This window comes from Macrotis lagotis, chromosome 6 (genome assembly GCF_037893015.1).
Source record: "Macrotis lagotis isolate mMagLag1 chromosome 6, bilby.v1.9.chrom.fasta, whole genome shotgun sequence".
Taxonomy (NCBI): Eukaryota; Metazoa; Chordata; class Mammalia; order Peramelemorphia; family Peramelidae; genus Macrotis; species Macrotis lagotis.
Genome location: NC_133663.1, coordinates 186453852 through 186475455, shown reverse-complemented (window position 1 = coordinate 186475455; position 21604 = coordinate 186453852). Strand labels below are relative to the sequence as shown.

At 34.3% G+C, this 21604-nt stretch overlaps 1 protein-coding gene across 2 annotated transcripts in view; it reads right to left on the bottom strand.

Annotated features, from left to right (window-relative positions):
• The window catches only part of TMEM255B (transmembrane protein 255B), a 161519-nt gene that overhangs the window by 63656 nt on the left and 76259 nt on the right, over positions 1 to 21604 (bottom strand). For both annotated transcript variants that reach the window (XM_074192114.1, XM_074192113.1), the window contains exon 5: positions 3101 to 3181. In XM_074192114.1, coding sequence (XP_074048215.1) covers positions 3101 to 3181 — 81 coding nt within the window. The remainder of the gene's footprint in view (positions 1 to 3100; positions 3182 to 21604) is intronic.

The window sequence follows — 21604 nt, the reverse complement described above, 5'->3', positions numbered from 1 at the left end:
ATGTAGTAAACTGGGATCTGTATTGCTAGAGTCAAAATTCAGTGGTCTCAAATGTAATCAATGGAGAGATCATTTGTTTTAGAAATGTTAGATTTCCCCCATTCCATTTTCAACTGTTTATTGTATTTTCACAATTTCATCCTAAACACTCTGTCTTAACTTAGTTTTGCAAAAAGTTCTTGCATATTTTTCCCTTGAACATTTCTCACTTTTTCATAAAGCAATACTACTCATAATGTCCCACCATTCTTCTCTACACAATTTTTCAAATAAATTTACATCTTAGACTGGTTTCCTTTAAAGCACTTTTCAAGGAGAGTATATTTGTGGATTGAGGTGGTTCCTAAATTCATCAGGACTCTTCATTGTGGTGACTGTCTATTATCATTTAAACTTTTATAAGAAACAATGAAACTCTCTCTTTATATCTGCTTGTTCATTTAGTTCTTGATTATCATGATACTTGGTTTATTTACATGGGTAAGATTAGGGCAATTATAAATAGTAAATAGAAATCAGAGAAGGAACACACATGAAAATACATCCAGATAATGTAGAGAGGGAATGAGCTCACTCATTGGGTCACTCATTGGATCATAGTTCAAGAAAGAGAGAGTGTCCCAGAGCTAATTCAAAGGGAAATTCCCTGGAAAAGGGACATGATCAAGGTGCCAGCTCTTCTACATGCTGGCTTCTTACCCAACTTTGACTTCCCTAAGAAATCTGATGAGAATATGGAAACATGTCTTCTTTCTCAAAGTGGAGAATTAAAGACTATATAATCTCTCTTTTTTCTCAAGTTCTTGCCAACCCCACCCCTCACACAGGCATGGAGTATTGAGTAATCATTCTCCACCAGCGAAGAGATGGTTTTGTCCTGACAAGCTGATGATCTATTTTATCCAGACAACTGATCCAGAAATGACTCCCACATCAATAGCCAGTCATTTATTTTCTGACTTTTGCCTTCCTCTTCCATAAGATTTAGTAAATTAATTTATAATCTAAACTGATGTTGCCCTTAGCTGCTATATCTCTCTCCTTGGCAAGAATCTCAAGTGTCTAGACCTACTGAGGGAAGTAGTAGTAGATACAGTAGTAACAATAGATGGTAATAATAAATTAGAATTCAAATTTTAAAGGGAATGTTCAATTGGAAGTCAAGAAATTAATCTGAGGATCTTTCAGAAACTGATTTTTCTAGGGAAAAAGGGAGCTAAGAGAAATAACTTAATGACTAATTTTTTTTATAAAGAACAACTAGCTAAGAAGTAAAAGGGCTAGGCTTTAGGAAAAATTCTTATTTGATTATATGAGAAAGGGAGGATCTGGGAAAAGTTGAACAGAGTTGGAAAGGTATGAAACTGGGTTCCTGTCTTGCGAATGTAGGCAAGACAATTACCTCTCTAAACTTCATTTTTTTATATATAAAATGGAAATATTTTATGGTCACTTGATGAAACTCAAAGTGATTTTTGTGATTGTTACTCATTTCAATTGTATTTGACTCTTCATGACCCTGTTTGGGGTTTTCTTGGAAAAGATACTAGTATACTTTGCCATTTATTTTTCATTTTACAGATGAGGAAATAAGGCAAACAGGGTTAAATGACTTGCCCAAAGTCACACAACTAGTAAATAACTAGGACTGGATTTGGACTCAAAAATGTGAAACTTCCTGACTCCAGGCTCAGCACTCGATCCACAGCACCACCTAGCTGCCCCTAAAGGGATTTAGAATGAGTTATTTATTTTTTTAATTTATTTCCGGAACTTTCATAAGTATCAGGAGCATCTGGTGAGGAAGTTTCCTCTACCAAGGAAAATAAATAGCTATTTTTCAACCTAAAGTCTTAGACAGTTGCCTAGGGATACTGAAAAATTAAATGACTTGTCCAAACTCACAGTCAGTTGTATTTAGAAATGGGACTTGAGACCAGATCATCCTAACAGTAAGTCTGGCCTTCTATCTGCTCTGATTCTCTTTATCATCATTATCCTTATAATTATTTTACAAAAACATTTTAATAATATTTTACTTTTCCCTACATATAAATATTATTATACGGAATTTACATGTAATTTATCTCCAAAGATTTCTTCACTATAGTAAAATAATCTGTGTACTTTGATATAACTAGTAAACAAACAAAAGGCATGATCTTCTAAGAGCAGTTAAGAAAGGAAGAGAATGAATTCCAGGGCCTCATTCCAAGAGAACACTCCTGGGACCTTGAAATGGTGGAACCCAGCTAATGATTCTTCTTTGGGGAACTACTCTGGGGACCATATTGCATCAAAGCACACAATTCTTGTTTAACATTCTTCTTCCCTTCCTCACAACTAAATCCCAATCCACATGAATTTCAAAACATCTATTCTCTGAAATATTCTATCAAGGAATTTGATGCAGTTCCAGTGACTTTTTGCAGAGCCAAAGAACAAATTGTGAAGAAGGACATCTGGCTTCCCATAAACCATAGAGTCATTTGTTTTCCATTTTCTTTCTGTAAATCCCTTCTCCTTTTTTGAAGCAGGTTGACTAGCCCATCTTAACTCAAACTAATAGGCCTAGCAATAGATAGCAAAATAGCAAAGGAAAGGAAACAAAGTGCCAAACATTTTGATGTTGCTAGAAATGGGGGGGGGATCACTATGAAGGATACTGACATTTTTTTGGCTGGTGGAAGGGTCAATTATGTTGAAAGTTAGAGCATATTGAGCCAATGTAGCTTTATTGTCTTAGCAATTTATTGCAATACTAAAAGTCAGTAAAAGAAAAATAACGAATAATAATCCCCATGGAGAAAGTCATACAGAACTGAACAAATGAATTTCCAGGAGATCATGATGTACCAAAGATGGAATGTGGATAATTATACTGCCAAAATAAATATAATTGATTTTTTAGCTATCTAAAAAAAATAATCAACCAGAGAAAATAAATTACCCACCATGACAAGAGTTAGAGAGATGGCAGAAATATCTGCTAGAATTGGAATTTTCCTTTTTTCTTTTAGGATGGAACATAGGGAGATGTGTTAGATCTTTAAATTTAGCAGCAAATGAAGCAAAGGAAATCCAAGGTGTTTTCATTTACCTCAGTCTGGTAGACGTCATATAAGAATCCTACTCCACTTGAATAAAACTGGCACCTTCCAGTGTTGAGAGGCCTTGGCTCCTAGGGGCAAATAAATGAATAAACATAATTGGAATAAAACTTCTTTCATATGTAGTCCAAGAACAGTCAGAGATAACATTAGCTTAGTTAGTCAACCAGTAAATGAGGCACCATTTCTCATCTTAAAAGAAAAGGTGCCAAAATAGACAAGGGCAAGACTGAGGCAGTATGCTATTGTCCCTGTGCCCAATATACTCTGCCCAGAATCTAGCTTAGCAGAGGATCACAGTGTCCCAGTACATTATGCTAGGAAAAAATCCCAACAACATCTGTGTCTTCCATCAATCCAATATGATTGAGGTACAGAGAAAAGGATCACATGCCCTCTTGAGATTCCTTCCTATGATTATGTTATTTTAATCTCCAGAAGATGTCAGTGGAAATATGGGATTCACCTACCCCCACATCACATATCTACTCATGAAAGAAAAAATAAAAATAGCAATGATGGTAAGCAATAGATTTTCCCAGAGCATAGATTACAAACTTTGGAAAACTATGAATTCTTTCAAGGTACGGGGGCAACCTTCAAACATTTAGGGCTTTGCTACTTAAATAATGGTGCTGAATGAACCCTGACAAGACCCAAGTCATTATGTATAAAAGTAGCATCTGAGATGAAGGCATAGGAGCAATCTTTATTTCAATTCTATTTCATCAACACTTATTAGCTCTTATTGTATACTGAGATTAGAAGAAATATAAAGTTTAAGTAACTTTATACTTCCTGCCCTATTTAAGTTTACATTCTAGGAGGGAAAGAGTGAACAAAACATTAACTCATGGCTATAACACACAAAAACACATTTTATACACACACACACACACACACACACACACACACACACATATATATATATTTATATATACACATACACATATGTAAATGTGTGTGTATGTGTTATAAAAGAGAAGTACAAAATAGAGTTCTATGTGAGATCTGATGCATTCCCAGTCAATGGACTAACCACACACTGATTTGGAAATGACTCAATTGGTATCCAGTTATTTCTCATCTATTATGTTAAAGTTAATTTAATTTTCTGTTTGTGTTACATTATTCAGTATTTACCTTCTGACTTTTTTTTTCCTGAAGAAATTCTTCATTTTATAGGGACATGAGATTTTTTTAACTTTTTTCTTTCATGTTATCTCTATTACTTTTTTTACATCACTTTTATTTCCTTCAATTTCCCATTCCCTGTCATATACATTAAGGTATCACTTGTAACAAAGATTAAAAAACAACAAGGAAAAAATCAGTTCAGAAAAAACAATCAATGGATCAATGATGTTTGACAATATATGTGATATTTTACACTCAAAGCAGTCTCCCTCTACCCCTTCTCACTTCAGCAAAGAGATATTTTTCTCAGTTATTCTCGGGAGCCAAGACTAGCTACAACATAGAGTATTTTTTGTTTATTCCATTTATATTGCTTTAGTAATTTTCCATATTGTTTTCTTAGTTCTTCTCATTACTATGTCCTCTTCTATTTCTTAGTCTTGAATCATGTTATCCAACAATTTTTTGTCATGTTATCCTCTACATTCAAGTCACTGAATATAGGTTGAGTATATATTTATAAATATAATACTATTATTTGTCATATTTGTGAATATATATGTATATATTAATAGCTATATTTTAGAAGGTCTCATTGAGTTCTTCATAAAATTCTCTCCTTATCAACTCTGCAATAATTAATATAAACTACAACTATCTGCAGGATGAATTTTTTCCTTAGACACAACAAAATTATTTCAATGCAAGATAACCCATGAAATCAATTTTTTGTTACATCTAGCAAATACAATTTTGCAATGTTCCTTCCATCTTCCCAGGGAGACAGAATTCCATTTCAATGGAACATATTTATAACTTCCGACTCTCCACAGCATAGGAATACCAATATTGATAGGATTCTCTTCCTCCAATCATAGATCAACTCATTGGTCATTAGAAAAAGACTTGCAAGTCTTGCCACAATAGTATAATTGTTGTTCATTTGTTTCACTTATGTTCAACTCTTCATGGTTCCATTTGGGTTTTCTTGGCAAAGATGCTGGAGTGGCTTGACATTTCCTTCTAAGCTCATTTTACAGATGTAGAAACTGAGGCAAGCAGGGGAATAGCCAGGAACATACAAGTAGAATACCAATGTTTAAATACTAAAAGCTAAGTCCATGTTCATATACAATTAAATAACCATGAGATTCTTAGCAGCATCTCCTTTCCATATATATCAATATGCCACCATGGTGCAGTGAATAGAACACTGACCTTGGAGTCAGGAGGACAGAAGTCTAAATCCAGCCTCAGACATTTGATACTAACTAGCTATGTGACTCTGGGCAAGTTACTTAACCCTGACTGCCTTGTATCCAGGGTCATTTCCAGTTGTCCTGATTCATATCTGGGACAGTTGACACTGGAGGAGAAAGTGAGTCTGTTAACTTAGCATAGCATCCTCTCACTCAAATGCAATTCTTATACTTGTCATGGCATCACCTCCCTGATGTCTTCTCTGAGAATGAAGGACAAACATTACTGACTGCTGAAATAGAAAGAAGAGGTACAGGATTGAGGGCCATTTTATATTTTATTTTGTTTTCTATTTTGTCATGACCAAGGAATTCATCACTAGGATCAAATGAGATAATACCTATTGAATGAAGCTGGTGCTTGGGTAACAAAGACTTCTAAACATCATAGAATATACCAGAAATTGTGACATGGCCTTTGAGAATCTAGAGGACTCTCTAGTCATAAGAAAACATTAGAGGAGGACTCTTATGGAGGGCTACTCTACTGCTACTGGTTAGGATCTAAAGTAGAAAAGGAAAAAAATAAACTTGAGAATTAAAGAGGACAAAGAAGAAACTCTCTAATCTCCTCTACCAGTATCTATTTTTCTCTTTCTTTTCTTCCACTCCTCCCCATCTCTTCTCTCAAATATGGTGATGGGATGGGACTCATCACCGAATCCTTCCTAGAGACACACATGCAGTCATACAGGAACTTCTTTAATAGCTTGTATTTGGATCCCTAAAGTTCCTTGTTTGGCACTGCTAAGTTTTATCATTTTTGCAAAAAAAAAAAAATTATGGAAGTTAATTGTTAATCTTCTTTATCTCATTCTAATTTTAATATGCATGCTGCCAAAGGGAGCACTATATTTTTCATTGATAAGCAAGGAAAACATCATTATTCAAACAATGTCAATTTGAAGTATATGCTAATTCTATTAATGAAAAAAAGCCCTTCTAAATTGAAGGGTTATTTGACCATTAATAGATAAACTTTTGAGGGCAAAAAGACTAACCCATCTGCTTGCACCTCAGTATCAACAGCAGTGCCAAGCAGTGCCCACTGTGAGGACTATGGAAACAGCTCATAATTCAAACTTACCTCCAAGGCACAGTTAGATATCAGAGGACTATAATGCAGAAAAACATATAACAAATGTATCAGAAAGAGATACACAATAAAGTACCTGCAGATCATTTTTGTTAATTCCTCTGGGATAGATTCAACCCAATAAGGTTAGGTGAACTCTATGTAAAACAACAACAACAAATCTTATTCATTAATTCTAGGGTGCAATTAACTCTAAGTGAGCAATGTCTGCTCCTTGTTGATTGTCATATAAAATTAATGATCTAGGCATGATATAAAACTTCCATTCCTTTATGAATTCACTTCCTAATGTATAAGTATCGATAATACAATTTCATGATTTGTGTGCTTTTTACCAATCAATCATGATTACTGTCCTGAAAAATAATTCTTATTATCTTGAATTAAATCAATATCTTATTTACTATGTTTCCTAGCTAAATCACATTAATTTAGTTTCAATGTGAATCTGGAGTTCATATTTCACTGGTTCTGTTTCTCTGTATTCTAGAATCAGCAGCTCTATTCTTTGTGCATTCCAAAGTTCATGACTTTGAGCTTCCAGTATCTCAGAATTGATTACCTATTGTAATGAACTTCCATCATGCTGAAACATCAGTTTGAATTTCCCTAAGGGGATCAAGGGCCAGGGAAGGGAATAGGTCACTGGGGTGCCTACTATATATCAAACACTCATTTGGTCCTCACAACAATCTTTCAAGGAAGACTGTATTATTATCCCTATTTTATAGTTGAGGAAACTGAAGCAGGAAGATGTTAATTTACTTGCTCACAGTCACAACATTAGTAAATGTAGAGGCTGGTTTTGAACTCAGATCTTTCTGATTCTAGGACCAACATTCTATCCACTGCACCACTTAGTTGTTTCAAGGCAATCAGAGATGGGATAACTTGAAAGCAATCATACAAATACTTCATATCTCATTAATTGCTACGCCTGCCAAAAATAATTACCTTGGGACTTCTATCAACCAGTATTGAAGACTTTTCTAGTACTGCTGAGTTGATTATTGATAATTCTCAGTACTTACACATAACTCCTCTACATACACCAATTACTAGAGGAGACTATTATAAAATAGGGACTTTGCTTGATTTCTATGGACCCTCATGTAGGAAAAAAAAGTGCAGACCTGTGATTTTATCAGTATAGGGAACTCCCAGTAAGAAAACTACCTCCAATGTTTTGGTAAGTAAGGTCTATCCTTGGTCCATTGTAAGCACTTAATAAATGCTTTTTGACTAAGTGATGTATATTGGTAACTTGTCTGTAATATAGTCATGAAACAGTGAACATTTTAGTGGCTTGCTCATGGTCAAATATGTATTAAAGCCAAAACTTGAACCTGGATCTTCCTAAATCTAATATTAGTCTTCTATCCATTCTATCTGAAGAAATTTCCCCTATGTTACATTTCAGATTCCTTCTTCAATAGGTCTTTAGGGTGAGTGTATCTCCCTCTATGTCTGAGCCTTAAATTCTGACATAAAAAATATGTACCCATATCTTATTGTTGTTTTCCTAGGAGAGGAAGGATAGAGTAAAACAGTAATTGCATTACTCTGCATTTATCTGTAGGTGTTGGAAGGGATAAGCACTGTCTGACCCAATCAGATGGCAAAGGGATATCTGGAATATTGAGAATATTTGAAGATTATGGATATTTGAGAATTGGGGTTCTTCAAGTAATTTATCTGAGAATAAAACTGTGATTCTCTTCTGTCTATCCTATTTTAGAAAAACATTCTATAAAGAAAAGAATATATTTCTGAGGCACAAAGTCAAAAATCAGCATTTTTCTTGAACCAAAGGAGGTATTTAATTGATTCTGTGCTCTGCAGTTTCCACTAAAATCCTTCTCCAAAGGCTCACTGTAGCACTGAAGTGACCCCAAGGTTCTCAGAAATGGTACCCAGGGACAATCTGTATATGCCTCTATAGGATCAGCAGTTTAGAGAGATTCTTTACTAGAAAACTGGTCATAAATTGGGGCAAGAAAAAGCACTTTATCCCATAAAGACCATCTGCTATTACATAGAAGGGTTGCCGCCTTCATCATTAGGATAATAGAAGTACTATGGAAAGAAGCCAAGTTGGGCACACCTCCATGTCTATTAGTGGATGCTAGGAAGGAGTCAAAAGACTGTCTTGGTGCTAAGGGACATTTAGTAATACTGGCATAACCTTTAATTCAGGATAAGTTGGAAGAACATTATATTAAAATGGTCATGGTAATCTTCTTAAATCATTTAAAACATTTTTAATTGCACGTGGCATTGTGCCATGCCTTCTGAGTACTGGCCTTGATTTAAACTGTTACATTCATTCTGGTTTCTTCTCTTTATCTACAAAGTGTTTATGGGAAATATAGTTGTGACTTATGGCTCCATTGACCTTTGTAATCTAAATTTACTTCATTATTTATTAAATAAATGCAAATTTAAAAAATTCTGAAGTACTAATAAAATTTATCATTTCTATCAAATTGGCTAAAATGACAAAATAGTAAAAATGAACAATGCTGATAGGAATGTGGGAAAACTGGAACACTAATGCACTGTTGGTGGAAATCTGAACTGATCCAAGTTATTCTGGAGAGCAATTTTGAACTATGCCCAAAGAGCAATAAAACTATGCCTACCCTTTGATCCAGTACTACCACTACTAGGTCTATATCCTAAAGATATCTGTAAAAGGGGAAAAAACCCATATGTATAAAATATTTAAAGCACTTCTTTTTAATATTGACAAAATATTGGAAATTGAGAGGAAGTCCTTCAATTAGGAAATGGTTGAACAAATTATGATATATGAATGTGCTGGAGTATTATTGCTCTATAAGAAATCATGAGTAGATGAACTTTAGAGAATCATGGAAAGATTTTCATGATGTTGAGTGAAGTGAACAGAACCAGGAGAACATTATACATATTAACAGCAACATTGTGTGATTATCAATTGTATGATGGATTTAGCTCTTCTCAGCACATCAGTGATTAAGGACAATTCTAAAAGACCTGTAATGGAAAATGCTATTCACATCCTGAGAAAAAGCTATGTAGTGTGAATGAAGAACAAAGCATACTATTTTCACTTTTTAAAACTTGTTTTATACTTTTCTCTTTCTCATTGCTTTTCTTCCCTTTAGTTCTGATTCTTCTTTTACAACATTACTAATAGGTAAATATATTAGACATGATTGTACATTTATAACCTATCTCAGATTGCTTGCTGTCATGGAGAGGGGAGGGAGGTAGGAAAATTGGAACTCAAAAGTTTATTAAAAAATGACTGTAAAAAAATAAAATAACATTAAGAAAAAAAATAAATACATTGTTTTCTCCAGGATTTCACATAAATAGATTTGGGTTCCTTAAGAATCAAACTAATTGCTTCTCCAATCAGATTCTCTGTATATGAAATTGTCTCAAAACAGGCAACAGAACAAGGGATTGTTACCCATGGCAGAAAGTATTTATTGTCAGGCAGTAAAACTGATTAATTATGAATTCTTGAAATTTCCTGTACATTTTCAAGTGCTCAGATGATTACAGGGTCATCAGAGTTTGAGTTGTATTTATTGGTAGAGTTCTTCCACCAGATGGGTGTCCAAACTTAAGAAGATGCTATGTCCTAGCCAAGGGGTACTTGTCTTCACTCTTTCTCAGGTATAGTAGTGGCAGTAATAGCAATAATAATTTATAGAGTAAGCTTTACAAAGCACTTTTCATATATTATCTCATTCAATCCTCACAACAATCTTTTAAGGTAGGTTCTATTATTTTCCTAATTTAGCTGAAGCTAAAAAAGCTTGACTTTTAAGTCAGACGCAAGATTTGAAGCTAGATTTTTCACAAGTTACTCTATTCATTATGCCACCTAACTCCATGGTAATAATGGTAGAAATGATAGTAGTATATTATGACTTCGGTGTCTCAATATGGCAAAATCCTGGGTTCTTATGGGACACAATGGCAGAATGCAAGACTTGACAGCATGTACCATAAATAAAAAGGCTTTTGAAAATGGCTCCCATGTTAATCTACATCTGTTTCCTGATTGTGAGTATAGAAAGTTTGACACTAAGTGATAAAATCTTTAAATATGGAACCTGTAAAACAAACAAACAAAAACAACAAAATAAAATGTCTGTTACTGCCTCTTTGCTGCCTCCTTCAGATTCTACAGTGGGTTTGGTAGTGGTGGTCAGTGAGTGATATATGAAAAAGAAAAGAAGCATTTATTAAGAGCCTACTATATCTCAAGTACCTTGCTAAGCACCTTACAAACATTATCCTATTTAATCCTCACAATCTTTAATAATCCTAACAGAATAACAGAAAAAAAGGACAGAAGGTTTTAGGCACTTTTAAAGCATCAATTTAACTGTTGATACCCTAAATGTGAGAACTTGTTCAATGATTGGAATCATTTCAACATTTGTTCCCATTCTAAAGGAAAACCAGTTGGAACTAAATGGAAGCTTGAATCACATATTCTCATTAGAGAATCAAGTAAAGAATTTGTCAAAAGTGATTTTATTGAATTTCAAAGGACAAAAACAATATTGCAAGGAAAACTTGATCACTTCATTCTTCAGAGTTCATGTTTACTACTATGTAGCTAAATTCAAATTAACAAAAGCTGTTACCTCCCCCCCAAAAAAAGAAGAAATGAAGAGGTAAAAAATTCTACTAAGTAGTTGGTAAGACTTTCAAATGAGCAGATGTTTTGATATTTGATGACTTTAATGCATTGGAAGAATGTTAAAAAATGATATTGAAAAAATATGTTGGAGCAGCTAGCTGGTGCAGTGGATAAAGCACTGGCACTGGAGTCAGGAGTACCTGAGTTTAAATCCAACCTCAGACACTTAATAATTACCTAGCAGTGTGGCCTTGGGCAAGCCACTTAACCCCATTTGTCTTGCAAAAACCTAAAAAAAATGTTGATAATATGGTTCAGAAAAAAAAAGAATTTCTTTTCTTAAATCTATATATCATAAGAGTTAGTGTACCATTGGAACTATAAATGGGTACAACCAATCTCGAAGAAATTTGAAATTATACATAACATGTGCCCTTTTACCCAGTTATACTATTGTGAAGTCTTTATTTACCCAAAAGATATCAAAAAGGAAAGGGTCTTTAACAAACAAAAATATTTAGAACAGCTCTTTTTATAGAAATAGATGACTTCAAAAAGATTTAGAAAGATGCAAAATGAAATAAGCACAACTAGAAGATTGATTTATACTACAACATCGATATTAACAACAATTTTGAAAACTTTAATTGTTGAAGAATGAAATGAGTAAAACCAGAAGAATAATTTATATGGTAACAATAACACTTCAAAAGATCTAGGAACTATGGGCAATGTAATGGCCATTCATTATTTCAGAGGATTGATGATGAAATATACTAGAGAGTATGGAAAAATGATGGATTTTGAGAAAGGAATGAGATACATATGTACAGCAGTTGATAGAATTTGTTTTATTTAACTAAGGATATTTGTTGCAAGAAATTTGTTTTTCTTCTTTTTTTAGGGGATGAGAGTGATAGGGAAAGAAAGTATATTTCTGTTCTCTTTTTGATTAAGGGTGGAGGAATGCTATAGATGGAAAATGTTATATGTACCTTCTTTTTTCCCTGATGAGACAATGTGGTTAAATGACTAGCCCAGGGTCACATAGCTAGTGTCATGAGACTGAGGCTGAATTTGAACTCATCCTTCTGATTCTAGCACCAGTGCTCTATTCGCTACTCCAGCTAGTTGCACCTATATGTACTTTCAAATGAGGTCACTGTGTTATTTGTTTTAATTTCTTCATTTTGTTAAAGGAGACATCTCATGAAATAGGAATAATAATCTCGGGGCGGCTAGGTGGCACAATAGGTAGAGCACCAGCCCTGGAGTCAGGAGTACCTGAGTTCAAATCCGACCTCAGTCACTTAATAATTATCTAGCTGTGTGTCCTTGGGCAAGCCACTTAACCCCATTGCCTTGCAAAAAACTAAAAAAAAAAAAATAGGAATAATCTTTAAGTATTAACAATGCACAACAAAAAAAAAACTTAAAAAATCATTGGGAATGCCTACATATGGTTTCCTGTGGAGGCCAAAACTGGTGGGTTTCTTGAGTGCAAAAGTTCTGAGTTAAATTAAGATTAAGTCAATCGAATGTCTGCACTAAATCTAGTAACAATGTAGTGAGCACCTGGAAATGAGGAACCAGCAGGCTGACTAAGGAGGACAAAGTGACTCAGGTTCAAATGGAAGAAGATAGAAGAAAGAAAAAGAAGGAAGAGAAGGAATAAGAATTGGAAGATCCTGGAAATGGAAAGCACTAGAAATAATGTCACAGACAAAATGAAATTTCTAGAATCTCCAAATACAAACAATAACAACAGGTGGCAGTTATATAATGCTTTAAAGTTTTCAAAGCACCTTCCATTTATTATCTCATTTAATCCTTACAATATCCATATTAAGCAATTGCTACATGTAGTTAACTCCATTTTGTAGATGAGGAAATTGAGGTTCAGAGAAATTAATTTTCCCATGACTACAGAGTTAGTAAATGTTGGAAGAAGAATTGAAATTATATCTAAAGCACTCTTTCCATGACTGATGACTGATGTGGGAGGCATTTTCAAATCAGTTATTTGTGTATAATTGACTTACTGACTTGTAAGAGCAAACATCAAAATCAAAACCAAATTAGGATAATAAAAACTGGAAGATATAACATGAAATTAAAATAATTGCAAACTGATTAAATTAAACAAAGGGCTTTTTAAATATTGAAAACCGGGAAATAGATCAGGTGCTGATATTAATCCATTGTTTCCTACAGAAGTTTAACTAGTATAAATCAGTCTATGCAGAGCAGAGGTTAAAAAGGTATAGAAACCACCTCAGTCAGCAAACACAGGGTCTCCTTTCCAACCAGAGAGATGTGGGCTGATTTAGAGGAAAGTTTTAAGTTTCTTGAAAGGAACCTCCCCCTCTGTCCCTTGCCACAATGGAGAACTAGATAAGAGTTGCACAAAATAAGAAGGTATATTTGGGTTGTTATCTATGCCACTGAAAATAGAATGCATATTTTTTGGACCACAGGTCCTTAGGCAAGTCATTTGACTTCTTTTTAGCCTCAGTTCCCTCGTCTGTAAAATAAGGATGTTAGTTTAGATGGCTTCTTTTACATTTTATTGAGGGTCACAAATCTAGATGGTAGGACTCTCTAGATTTTCGACCCTCTATTAAATGTAAAATGTGGCATCATATGAAATGACTTTCTGGTCTCTCCTTGCTGTAGGGCAGGGTATGGCAAACTATGCCCACTGCCTATTTTTGTCTGTGCCAATGGTTTTTACATATTTAAATACTATAAAATTTCATAAAAATATTCAGGAAGTTGTAATTTGTAGACCCATATTCTAGAGCATGAAATTATGTTACTATTATCATAGATATTATTATGATGTCACTTTTACTTATCATTATATTATAATTATTGTTTTTCATTACTATTATTATTATTATTATCAAATTCACAGTAAATAATGTTATCTCCATTTTATGGATAGGAAAACAAAGCTTCAAAGAGACACAATGAGTATCCAACTCATCTGTGTCCAGAGTTTGAGACTAGAACTCAGTTATTTTCAGTTCGGTGTTCTCTCTTTCTATCACTATGTAAGCTATAATGAACAGTAGAAGGTAAGTCATATAAACCTGAAAAATCCAGCAAGGCAAACTAAATGTTGAAGTACATTAATACAGAAAGATAGGTTAATTTAGCCATTCATCATCCTGCCAACAATGACCTGATTACCCAAGGAGGCCTGATATCAGCTCACAAGGTCCTAATTGGAGGGCAAGAAGCCTCAAAGTACAAATAATTTTTACATCCCAAGGAATGAGAAAAACCAGACTGATAAAACTCAGGTACCATTTCTACATGTGTAGCACTAGACAGGACATTTTTCTAATCTTTGAACTTAATAAATTTTGACAGTACTTCCATTAATTCAATTGGATAATAAAAGCAGATAAGTCATGCAAACCCACAGAAAATCCCAAAAAGCAAATTAGCAAGATTTCCTTCTGGACCCAGAGAGCTGTGTCTTCCATCCTAAATTCTCATTTAATAATGGGAAAAAATTTAGTTTGTAATTAAAAAAGGGTACTCTATGTCTTGCATTTCATATCACATGATATAATTGGTTGCTTCTGAGGTATGCAGTTATAACTAGAGAGGTTAGTAACAAGTACATAGCTAATAATAATAATGCGGCACTTATAAAAAGGGTAGCAAGGTGGTAGAGTGGATAAAATGCTATTCCTAGAGTCAGGAAGACTTATTTTCCTGATTTAACCCTGTTTGCCTCAATTTCCACATCTGTAAGATGAACTAGAGAAGGAAATGGCAAAGAACTCCAGTATCTCTGCCAAGAAAATCCCAAATGGGGATAAAAAGAGTCAGACACAACTAAACAATAGAAAACATTTAAAAAGTGCTTTTCACATATTATTGAATTTAGTTTTTAAGCATTATTAGTTTTATTCATTATTATTTTCATTTGACAGATGAGGTAATTGAGGCTGAGATAAATTAAATAACTTGCCCAGGATCATACAGTTATTATCTGAAGCATGCTTCAAACTTAGATCTTCCAGATTGCAAATCCATTGCTCCACCAGTTACTACTCCATGCAGCCTCTCATATGTGTATACATACACACACATGTACACACACAGGTGTGCATTGAAGTTCAACTGCTCTACTTATAATGTGAAAGAAGAAGAGTGAATTTTGATTCCTCTAGATCGCCCTGCATTTGGTGCCTTCTTCTGTGAAGAAAGAGGAGGTTAGTCTTTTCATCCCTTTAAGGAGATTGACATAGTGCTTGCACCCACAATAAACAAAGACACAGAAAGAGCAGTGGGGAATCTACTATGAAGTAATTTAGATCTCAGACCAAGATTTGAGTGGTTAGGCACAGTGTAGAGGAGAAGCAAGAAAACTAAGTATTGATTCCTTTTTTCCCATACTAATAATAATATTAGACTCATAGATAATTATCTATAATATTGGGCTTATATCAGATCTGGGCAAAGGGTTTCTTAACCCAAGATTCATGAATTTGATTTCTTTTTAAAATATTTAAACATTTTTAAATATTAAAATATTAAACTACCTCAACACAATTGTTTTGTTTTAGAATTCTATGTATTTTATTTTAGGTATTTAAAAACATTCTAAGAAGAGACCTTCATAGATTACAAAAAGGAGTCCTGATTCATAAAAATAAAGAACTCTTTCCCTAAGGGGTTTATAATTGGAACACATAGTAAGCCACTATCTCAGGTCTTTACATTTCTACTTCTTCTGCCTTGGGCTGACCCTGCAAATGAGACTAGTGTCTGAGGAGGACACTGTATGCCTAGGACTTGTTTCTAGCATTGAACCTAATAAATTAGTTTTTGTTCCTACAAGCACTTTTTGATAGGCACAAAATCTGATGGTTAGAATAGTAAACCAATTTTAATATATGTATATATATATAGAGAGAGAGAGAGAGAAAACAAATCACTGGGGGGAAGAGTAAACTAGTTAGCACAACATTGATACACATGAGCAGGAGATAGCCTAATTGGAAGCAGAAGATTCTTGCTCAAATCGTGGCAGTCAGACAATTGGTAACTTTCTATAATTCTGTAAGGGATTGTTTCACCCAACTGGAAATGGTTCAAGATACCAAATCCACACCTTCAGCAACATCTATCTCTGCAGTCATCAGTTCTCACAGTCTCTTTGGATGTGCTGAGTATTGATATGACCCAAACATCTTTTTCTCAGCTACTTGCCTGCCTAACCACTTGAACTTCATGCCTCCCTTTCTTCCTTCCTTATTTTTCCTAGAAATCTCTGCTAACCAATCAGTCACACACATTAATATTATTTCCTCTACAAGGGCTCCTTTGCATCCATAAATTCTCATGCCTAGGATCTTCATTTCTTGAAAAGCAGCAGGAAGTATTGGAAAGAGTGTTAAAATTGAAGTTAGGCAATACCAAGGTTCAAAATTCACTTCCATCTCTTAATAATTGTGTAGGCATTGATAATCTGTGTCTCAGTTTCCTCATTTGCAAATCAGAATAATAATATCTGTAACATCTAATGTGCTGAGTTATTTTGGTAGTCAAGGAAGTATTATGTATATATCTATATATTTAATATTTTTAGGCTTCAAAGAACTATATAAAATGTTGGCTATTTTAATAGCTACAATGAAAACAAGACATTCAAGTAACTAGATAAATTGTGAAGAACAAAGACATGAAGGGCAGGGAAGGTAAAAAGAACAAGAAGGTCTTAATTGAAATAAGGTTTGGTCAGCATGCTATTATAATGAATAAAGTAAAAATGATCAAATGTTCCATTTGTAGGCAATATTGAGAGGAAGAGTGGTTTAGAGAAGTTTTTTACAAAGTAAAGACCCTGGCTCCTTGGAAGAACTGAGGTGTAGCCTTAAGGGGTATGAGCTCAATCAACCAAAAGATGAGACTATGAGTGGCATCCAAACTGTGCCTCCATAGTCAATTGAGGGGCTATTCTCCATAACAATAACCTACCTTCATCCAATAAAATACCCACTCTGACCAGTGCTGTACAAACTCTCAGCCTTCTCTCACCCCGGCATTTGCCATCAGTAGCACAGGAACACCTGAGCAATTTGCAGATGCCATTATGAAATTTCCTCCCCTCTTATCCCCAATATATTCATGCTTTGTCCCCTAGATCACTTCCTGGATACAATGAGAAACACTAAGAAAGGAGAGTCTTCTATCTGGGACAGTGATCTTTAAAATTAAGAGCCCTACTTCTCTCAAACTCTTTTTTTTTAATTTTGGGTAAGGCAGACTGAGTCACAATGGATGAATAGGTACAGATGGGATCCTTTCATTACATTATTTATCCTCTCTACCTAACTTGCCTCTCTTCCAAACTTCCTATTTTCTGCTGAGGGTCCTACAATCCTTCAGGTCATCCAACTTCAGAGTTAACTTTATCTCCTCTGTCTCACTCACTTCACACCTCCACACATCCAATCAGTGTCCAAATCTTGCCCACCGACATCCCCATTTTTCATTCACAGAGACAATACCCTATTTCAGACCCTCATCACCTCTTCCCTGAACCATTGCAATGGTCTTGCAATTGATCTCTCTGCCCCAAGTATCTCCATTCCAATTTATCCTCCATATTATTGACAAATTGTTTTTCTTGAAGGGCAGGTATAATTCTGTCATGTTGTTGCTGTTGTCAATTTTTAATTATGTCTAACTCTTGATGACTCTATTTCAGTTTGTTGGCGATTTTTTTGTCAAAGATATTGAAGTGGTTGTCTTTTCCTTCTGTAGATAATTTAATGAATAAGAAAGAGTTAAATTACTTGCCCAAGGTCACACAGCTAATCAGTGTCTGAGGCCAGATTTGAACTCAGGAAGATAAGTCTTCCTGATTCCAAGCCCAGTGCTCTATCCACTTCATCATCCCCTTGTACAGGGACACAAACCCCCAATTTAACATAGTAGTGTTATTAGTTTTAGGATCCAATAGAAATTCCTGTATTTGATATTTAAAACTTCACATATCTTACTGTCTGTATTCTTGAAACCAAATTTTGTTTCCAATTTGGTTTTCTCTCCTTTTGCTATTCCTCTCATTTGAAAATATGATTAAAATATCCAAACATGAAAAGGAAATTGATACCATCCACTAAGCAGAACCATGTACACAAAGAAGGATGGAAAGGCAATTCATATTTACTTGTTTTTGCAAAGTGTATAAAGTGAGTATTTATACATAAACATAACTCCTGATGAAAAGCTATTCTAGACAAACCATTCCCCAATTCACAAATGGTCAAAGGATATGCAAAGGCAATTTACAGATGAGGAAATCAAAGCAATCCATAGTCATATGAAAAATTGCTCTAAATCACTACTTATTAGAGAAATGCAAATTAAAGCATCTCTGAGGTACCAACTCACACCTCTCAGACTTCCCAATATGACCAGAAAAGACAATGATCAATGTGGGAAGGGATGTGGGAAATCTGGGACACTAATACATTGTTGGTGGAGTTGTGAACTTATCCAACCTTTCTGGAGAGCAATTTGGAATTATACCCCAAAATGTGCATACACATTGATCCAGCAATACCACTACTGAGTATTATACCCTGAAGAAATTATGAAAAAGGGTAAAAATATCACTTGTACAAAAATATTCATAGCAACCCTGTTTGTGGTGGTAAAGAAGTCTGGAAGGATTTGCATAAACTGATGCTGAGTGAGAGGAGCAGAACTAGAAGAGCACTGTAAACCCTAACAGCACCATGGGGGTGATGGTCAACCTTAATAGACTTGCTCATTCCATCAGTTCAACAATCAGGCACAATTGTGGGCTGTCTGCAATGGAGAATCCAGGTGTATCCAGAGAAAGAACTGTGGAATTTAAACAAAGACCAAAAACTATTACTTTTAATTTAAAAAAGCATCATCTTATTATATAACTTTGCTATCTCTTATACTTTATGTTTCTTCCTTAAGGATATGATTTCTCTCTCATCACATACAACTTAGATCAATGCATACCATGGTAACAATGTAAAGACTAAAAGACTGCCTTCTGAAGGTGGGGTGGTGTGAGAGAAGCAAGATTAGGGGGAAAATTGTAAAATTCAAAATAAATAAAATCTTTCTAAAAAAAAAGCAACATGGGGGTGATGATCAACCTTGATGGACTTGCTCATTCCATCAGCGCAACAATCAGGGACAGTTTGGGGCTGTCTGCAATGGAGAATACAATATATATCCAGAGAAAGAACTGTGGAGTTTGAACAAAGACCAAGGACTATTACCTTTATTTTAGGGAAAAAAAAAACAACCTGATATCTTATTGTCTGATCTTGCTATACTTTATGTTTCTTCCTTAAGGATATGATTTCTTTCTTATCATATTTTGGAAACAATGTAAAGACTGGCAAATTGCCTTCTGTGGGATGAAAAGATGGACTTTCAATGAACCAAGGGACTTTTAAACTTTCCTATTGAAACAACCAGAGTGAACAAAAAGTTTGATCTCCAAGTACAGGACTCAGGTGAAGCATTGAGGGTGGACAGGAAGGGTAAATTATAAAGAACTTAACGATGTTGAACTGTTTGTATTTTTGCATGGGAAGATACCAATAACTCATATGAATTCTCATTCTCATTTAAAAGAGAAGTTAGAAGGAGTATATATAGACAAGTCATAGGATGGAGTTGAATATAATGATATAATATGGTATAAAGTGGGTGATAAAGAAAAGTACTGAGAGGAAGGGAAAGGAGAGGAAGAAGGGGTTATTTCACATAAAAGAGTCAAGAAAAAGCTTTTGCAATGGAGTGGAATGGGGGAAGGGGAAGGGAGGAGAACTGAGTGAGTCTTCATTCTTATCAGAAATGGCTCAGAAAGTAAATAACACACACTTAATAGGGTATAGAAATCTATCTTGGAGCAGCTAGGTGGCGAAGTGAATAGAGCACAGTCCCTGGAGTCAGGAGGATCTGAATTCAAATTTTAGCCTCAGACAATAATTACCTGTGTGACCTTAAGCAAGTCACTTAACCCCATTGCCTTGCAAAAACAAAAACACACAAAGAAAAAAAGAAATCTATCTTACCTTAGAGAAAAATGAGAGGAAAGGGATTGGATAAAAGGGAATGGGGGGAGGGAAGGGGATAGTAGGTGATAGAAGAAAGGGAAGATTGTGGGAGAGGGTACTCAGATCCAACACACTTCTGAGCAGGGACAGGGTGAAAGGAGATAGATAATAGAATAAATGAGAGTGGAGAGTGGAGTGGTGAGGATTAGAATGGAGGGGAAATACAACTAGTAATAGCAACTGTGGGAAAAATATTGAAGCAACTTCTCTGGTGGACTTATGATAAAGAAGGCAACATCCCAGAGACAGAGCAGTTGGAATCTGAACACAGACTGAAGTACACTTTTTTTCCTCTCTATTCCAGAGGTTTCTCTATCTTTTGGGGGGAGAGGAAGTATATGTTTACACTCACAACAAGATTATTGTAAAAATATAAAAATATATAAACCAAATTGTCACTCAAAAACTAGAAAAAAAAGAAAAGCTATTTTGTCCACTGTTATTTCTATTATTTTTTAGTCATTTTTTTAGTCATGTCTGACTCTTTATGAGCTCATTTGAGGTTTTCTTGGCAGTGATTTGCCATTTTTTTCCTCCAGGACACTTTACAAATGAGGAAACTAAGGCAAATAGGGTTAAAGGGGTTAAATTACTTGCCTAGAGTCACACAGTCAGTAAGTGGCAGCAATTGTATTGTTTATATTTGATTATTGTATTGTGTAACTTTCCATTAAAATTATCTGTAAAAAAAGAAATTCACCTGCTTTGGTTAGCTTTATTGATGAAATTAATTGAATAATTAATTACTAATAAATAATTATTATTTATAAATTCATCCTATTCCTTAGGACAAATTCATTTTGTACCAATTAAAAAATAAAATAACTATTTCATTTTTAACATTCCTTTTCATTTGCATTTTTGTTTATTTTATAAAGGACAAAATGAATCACTATAATTAATATATAATTAAAATATATAATATTTTGCATATTATATAATTTTAAAATAAATAAATAATTGAGTATACAATTTTAAAAATAAATATATGATGCTCAATTAAATTATATATGATTATATACTCAATATATAATTATATAATTTTAAAAGTATATCATTAATGAGTATATATGCTAAGGAAACACACTCAAAAACTCTTTATTAATGAAGATACTGGATTTTTAAAAGCTTGGAGACCAGTATTTTAGTGAATAACTGTCAAATGTTTGAATCAAGAAGATTTCAAGTTTTCTTTTTTTTACAAGACAGTGGGG